The sequence below is a fragment of the Lactuca serriola genome, chromosome 7 (assembly GCF_051521515.1).
Source record: "Lactuca serriola cultivar US96UC23 chromosome 7, Lser_US96UC23_V15, whole genome shotgun sequence".
NCBI classification, from domain to species: Eukaryota; Viridiplantae; Streptophyta; class Magnoliopsida; order Asterales; family Asteraceae; genus Lactuca; species Lactuca serriola.
The window spans coordinates 78,311,510-78,317,942 of NC_136414.1; the positions used below are offsets into that span (position 1 = coordinate 78,311,510).

The 6,433-nt window shown below is 35.9% G+C and overlaps 1 protein-coding gene across 1 annotated transcript; it reads left to right on the forward strand.

Moving 5' to 3' along the window:
• Positions 1-1,914: 1,914 nt before the first annotated feature.
• LOC145064141 (uncharacterized) lies at positions 1,915-2,946 on the forward strand. Its single transcript, XM_079011648.1, has 3 exons — positions 1,915-2,076; positions 2,152-2,524; positions 2,639-2,946. The coding sequence occupies exons 1-3, from the start codon at positions 1,915-1,917 to the stop codon at positions 2,944-2,946; spliced, it is 843 nt and encodes a 280-aa protein (XP_078867774.1).
• Positions 2,947-6,433: the final 3,487 nt, after the last annotated feature.

Consider the following 6,433-nt stretch of genomic DNA (forward strand, 5'->3'; position numbering starts at 1 on the left):
TATCAACCCAAGCTTTGACCAAAACTAGCTCTTCGTGTGGAACCCATGTTGTCGGCTTTTGTCTTCCCGGTTGTGCGACACCCTCGCGCGCTTGTTTTTTCCCTTTATGTCTTTGTGGTGGTGGTGTTGGTTGAGTTTCGGGAACCGTATCTTCTTCTTCAGCGTCATCCGATTCATCGACAAGTTGGTGTTGTCGTTGGGTTTGGGTTTGAGTTTGGGGTTGAGGCTGATTTGGCGATTGTTGATCCGGAAACACAACAAAGTTTGAAAACATTTGCAATTGAACATTTGGAACTTGCATCGGGTAATATTGGCCAACATTTTGGTATTGAAATTGTAGTGGGGATTGAATGGGAGCATCGAGTTGGGGGCGGTAAACTCCTTGCGGGGATGAACCGATAGCAAAAATGTTGCGAGGAGGGATGTTTATACTCGAACCATGACTTTTTTTCCTTCGATCGGAAGTTGGGATTTGATTGTCCGGATTCATTTTTTTTGTTGATATAAAGTATAGAGAATAGAGGGTAGTGTGATGTTTGATGTTATATGTATGTATTTATAGGAGTGGAAAAAGGATTAAAAAAACCCACAAAGAGTCGTTGCAGCAAAAAAAAATTACATTTTTTACCGTTGATTAATGGTTGTTTTTCAAAAAAAAAATCGCCAGCCATTCGCAGCAAGAGAAAGAGAGAGAGAGAGAGAGAGAGAGAGAGAGAGCGGGAGAGGCTCCCCTCTCTGTTTCCCGCACAAGGCTTTCTCGCGCTGACGGTGCATTGTTCCGCCGGGCGGGAAGCTACCCGCTTCCGTTCCCCGCGCCCGCTCCGTCCGGCCTAAGAGATATAACTTTCATATTCTCTCTAAATATTCTTTCTTCTCAATTAAAGTTCTTATCAAAGTTTACTAGTTTGGTTTGGTTTAAAGTTACATTAATTACGCTTAATTAATAACACGTTATCAGCACGAAAGCTCTAATGAAGGTTATTAAACAAGTGGAAATCACATCTATCTTAATCAAGGTATGTATTACTTAGTAAAAACACTATTAATTAAAAAAACATCCATCATATTAAAATAATAATGATACTAATGAATTAATAAAATGTATACATTATGGATATTATGGACTACTAACAATTTTTATTTCTTATACTAACATTTCTGTATGTATTCTAATTTTTATACATACTAACATTTACATTATGCAACTAACTTTTATTTATGCATACTAGCATTTATATTAGGCAACTAACTTTTATTTATGCATACTAACATTTAAAATATATTTATTTATACATGTCAATGTTTATTTATGTTTTTAATACTCTTCATAATTTTATTTAAATATTTACTACTATTTATTAATGTTTATAATTAGTAAAATTATACAAAGTAAAGTTATGTATTAGTTATAAATCTTATTAAATGATTTATAAAATACATATACACAGTGTTCTAAAAGGTGCGCCATGGGGGCGCCAAGGCGCGCCATGACGTGAGGCGCGGCGTCGCCGTTACGAAAAGCTTCATAACGTTGTTGTTAGGCGTGGCGCGTGGCAAGGCGTGATATGGCATGCCATGGCTATAAACAGCAAAAACAACGACTATATTTTTTTACCATAAATAAACATCTTTACCCTGCTTATTTTACCCACAACAAATATTTCTCTCTTTTATCAAACAAATCAATTTCAAGAAATCAAACTTCAAGATGATTCATCCTTTTGTGATAATCGTGACTATAATAGTCATGTTACTTTTTATCACAATCCTTAGCATCGAAGATAATATGGAATTTCATCTACTTTTAGGCTTGTATGCAATGTTAGCTTTACCATTTCTTTTTTGTGTAATATTTATTGAAATAAATGGATTTTAATTTTTATTTTTATTTTGTTTAAAATTTATACTTACATTATGTCCAACATTGCAAAGCTCGAGTTTGCAGCACTTGAAGTTAGTGGGAAAAACTATGTGTCATGGATGATAGATTTAAAAATGCATCTTGAGTCCATGGGAATCTCAAATGCTATATATGAATTTAATAATTGTTTGGCACAAGACAAAGCAAAAGCACAAGTTTTCCTTCGTAAGCATATTGATAAAATGTTGAGATTTGAATATCTTGATGTTACTGATCCAAGTATTCTCTAGAATCTTTTGAAAGAAAGATTTGATCATCAAAAGGAAGTTATACTTCCAAATGCTAGAGATAAATGGAGAACACTGAGGTTTCAAGACTTCAAAAAAGTAAATAAATACAACTCAGCTTTGTTCAGAATATGTTCACAACTCAAGTATTGTGGACAAGAAGTTACTGATGAAGATATGTTGGAGAAAACTTACTCCACATTTCATGCAACAAACATTACCTTGATGCAACAATATCGGATGCAAATGTTCACAAGGGAACTGAATGCATGTCTGGTCGTTGCAGAGCAAAACAATGAACTCTTGATGAAAAACGATGAATCTCGTCCAACAGGATCAGTAGCACTTCCTGAAGCAAGTGCTACACATATTGATGGTCATCGAAACAATACACGTGGACGAGGGCGTGGTCGTTTTCGAGGACGAGGTCGTGGCTATTTTAATCGAAACCAAAGCCATAATTAGAACCATAATTCTGGTTATGGACAAGGTAATAATCGTGGTCATGGCCAGAAAAGGAATAATTACCAATATTCACAAAGAAACAATGTCCACACACAAGATAAGGCCAAAGTGGCAAGGCATGACACCGGGACATCACAAAAATCTGATGATTCATGTTATAGATGTGGTAGCACAGGCCATTGGTCAAGGACCTATCGCACATCTGCACATCTTTGTCAACTTTATCAAGAGTCCATTAAAGGAAAAGGAAAAGAAGCAAACCTCATTGATAATGTTGAATTCACTCCGCTAAATGTTGCTGATTTCTGTAATGACATGGAAGACATAAACTAAAAAAAATCTATTATTGTTCTAGTAAAACTGTTTTTCCTTCGTTTGTTTTTCATGTAATGTCTTTCCTAAGATAAATGAACTTTCTTTTTAATAATAATTATGATTATGTTTATTCACTTATTATTCCTTTCATATGTGAAGTTTAATATGAGTCCAACTGGAGCACAACACCAAGAAAAGATTAGAGATCTTTGTATAGCAGACAGTGGTAGTACACATACTATTCTGAAATCAAAGACATATTTTTCAAAATTAGTACCAACAAAAACAGTCATACATACAATATCAGGTCATGTAGACTTGATAGAGGGAACCGGGAAAGCCCATTTTATATTACCAAATGGTACAAGCTTTTGTATAGAAAATGTCTTATTTTCTCCAAAGTCTAATAGAAACTTATTAAGTTTCAATGACATATATTTCAAAGGATATTGACACAAAAATTGTGACCATTGAAAACAAGAAATATATGTATATTATAGACAAAAACCATGTGCTTGAAAAACTACCAACACTTGATTTTGGTCTGCATTATACATATATACATATGATTGAATCAAATATGGTAATCGAAGGAAAACATTATGATCCTGGGACATTCAGTTTATGGCATGATAGGTTGGGCCACCTAGGATTAACAATGATGCGAAGGATAATTAAGAATACACATGGGCATCCATTGAAGGACCAAAAGTTCCCTCAATCCAATAGTATAAAACCATGTACATCTTGTTCCCTTGGAAAGTTAATTATAAAACACTCTCTAATGAAAGTTGAAAGGGAATCGCCTAGATTTCTAGAAAGAATTCAAAGTGATATATGTGGATCGATTCACCCTCCATCTGGACCATTTAGATACTTTATGGTGTTAATAGATGCATCCAACAAACGGTCTCATGTTTGCCTGTTATCAACTCGTAATATGGCATTTGCAAAGTTTCTTGCCCAAATTATTAAATTAAGGGCACATTTCCCTGATTATATTATCAAAAGAATGAGACTTGATAATGTTGGTGAATTTACTTCACAAGCATTTAATGACTATTGTATGTTTGTATGAATTTTTGGTGAGCATCCAGTTGCTCATGTACATACACAAAATGGTTTAGCTGAATCACTGATTAAACGTCTCCAACTAATAGCTAGACCATTGATAATGAGGACCAAACTTCCTGTTTCTGTTTGGGGCCATGCAATCTTACATGCTGGATCATTGATACGTATGAGACCAAGTTCATATCATGTATATTCTCCACTACAACTTACTTTTGGTCAAGAGCCAAATATATCCCATTTGAGAATTTTTGGGTGTGCAGTATATGTCCCTATTGCACCACCTCAACGGACAAAAATGGGTCCTCAAAGAAGGTTGGGAATATATGTTGGTTATGAGTCAGTCTCTATTATAAGATATCTTGAACCATTAACATGTGATGTTTTCACAGCACGCCTACCAGATTGTCAATTTGATGAGGCAAATTTCCCATCATTAGGTGGAGAAAAGAAGATTCTAGAAAATGATGTGTCATGACATGAGCCTTCTTTATCATATCTTGACCCTCGCATAAAACAATGTGACATGGAAGTTCAAAAGATAATGCATTTCCAAGAAATGGCAAATCAATTACCTAATGCATTTACTGACACAAAAAGGGTGACTAAATCATATATACCAGCTGTCAATGTTCCAGCTCGAATTGACATTCCACATGGACAATCTGATGATAAAGCCAGTCAAGAGTCTAAAACACGCCTGAAGCATGGAAGGCCATTTGGTTCTAAGGATAAGAACCCACAAAAAAGAAGAGGAGCAGAAAATGCACTAGATCATGAGGAAAGTGTTCCTGGAGAAACACAAATTATTCAAATTCCCCTAGGAAAGGAGGACGATGCACAAAATTATGGTCAGACAAATAGAATATGTGACCAAAATGAAACTGACAATATAGGTGCAATATTTTCTTATTCAGTTGCATGTCATATTATGAATGATGATCCCGAACCACAATCTGTCATTGAATGTCAAAAAAGAAATGATTGGGCTAAATTGAAGGAAGCTATGCAAGTTGAATTAAATTCTCTTAACAAGAGAAAGGTTTTTCGGAACATTATCCTCATACCTGAAGTTGTGAAACCATTAGGATATAGATGGATCTTCGTACGAAAAAGAAATGAGAAATACGAAATTGTAAGATACAAGGCTAGGCTTGTTGCTCAAGGTTTCTCTCAAAGACCTGGAATTGATTATGAAGAAACTTATTCACCGGTAATGGATGCAGCCACTTTTAGATATTTAATCAGCTTGGTAGTATCTAAAAATTTAGAGATGCGTCTTATGGATGTTGTTACAGCTTACTTGTATGGATCACTTGATAGTGATATCTATATGAAAATTCCTGAAGGATTTAAAATGCTTGAAGCGTTAAGTGCAAAACCCAAAGAAATGTATTCTATAAAATTACAAAGATCTTTGTACGATTTAAAGCAATTTGAGCGCATGTGGTACAATCGTTTAAGCGATTATTTGAAAAGTAAAGGTTATAAAAATAACACTATTTGTCCATGTGTATTTTGTAACGCCCCAATTCTGGTATGTTATTTAAATAATTATTTTTCAAGTTTTCAGAAGGAACTCGACGAGTCAGTAGCCAGACACGTCGAGTTGAGTCGGGACTTTGAGCACATGTAAGTTGGCAACTCGACGAGTCCATATTCCGGACTCGGCGAGTCCGCCAGTCTGGATGAAACCCTAATTTCAAGGGTTTGCACCCTATTTAAACAACTTTTGGGGCCTCAAGTCAGCCCCATCACCCCTCAGAGCACCATTCTCGAAACCCTAGAACCCTCTTAGCATTTTTGTGTGATTTGGTGGGTTTCTTTGAAGATTTCGAGAGAAGAAGGAAGGTAGATCAAGAGGAGAATAAGGATATCCAGGATCTTTGTGGAATTTCAGAGAATAGTGAGGTATAACTCGCCTCTTTTCTGTTTTCATGCTTTAATTCCCTTTGGAAAGCCATTAAAGCTATTCTTGAACCATTTATTGGCTTGGTAATAGCATAGAGGACTCATTGAGATGAATAGCCTTCGAATCTAGCTAGGTTTGAGTTCCAGAAGCTTAGATCTAGTACCTTTATGGAGCCATTTTGCATGAAAGCTCTAGATTTACTCTTATAATGTGCTTTGAATCCTAAAACCTTCATTTGATGTTATTTACACGTAAAGTTGGAAACTTTACGTGTTAATCAAGCCCCAAGAACCCAGATCTATGAATGGAATGGACTGGTTTCAAGCAGAATCGAGTATATAGTGTTTGCATGCATGCGACTCGGCGAGTCATTCTTCAGACTCGACAAGTCGAATCACGAGTCCCCTATTTTCCCCACTTCGAGTTATGTCGAGTGGAACCAGTGAGTGAGAGAAGGACTCGGTGAGCTAGAGGGTTAAACTCATTCGTGGAAGAACTCGGCGAGTCAATGCCCTGACTCGG

Coding starts and splice junctions, on each gene's coding strand:
- LOC145064141 (XM_079011648.1), top strand. CDS start 1,915: ATGTCCAACATTGCAAAGCTCGAGTTTGCAGCACTTGAAGTTAGTGGG. Junction 2,077..2,151: donor AAGACAAAGCAAAAGCACAA/GTTTTCCTTCGT, acceptor AGTATTCTCTAG/AATCTTTTGAAAGAAAGATT. Junction 2,525..2,638: donor AAGTGCTACACATATTGATG/GTCATCGAAACA, acceptor GTTATGGACAAG/GTAATAATCGTGGTCATGGC.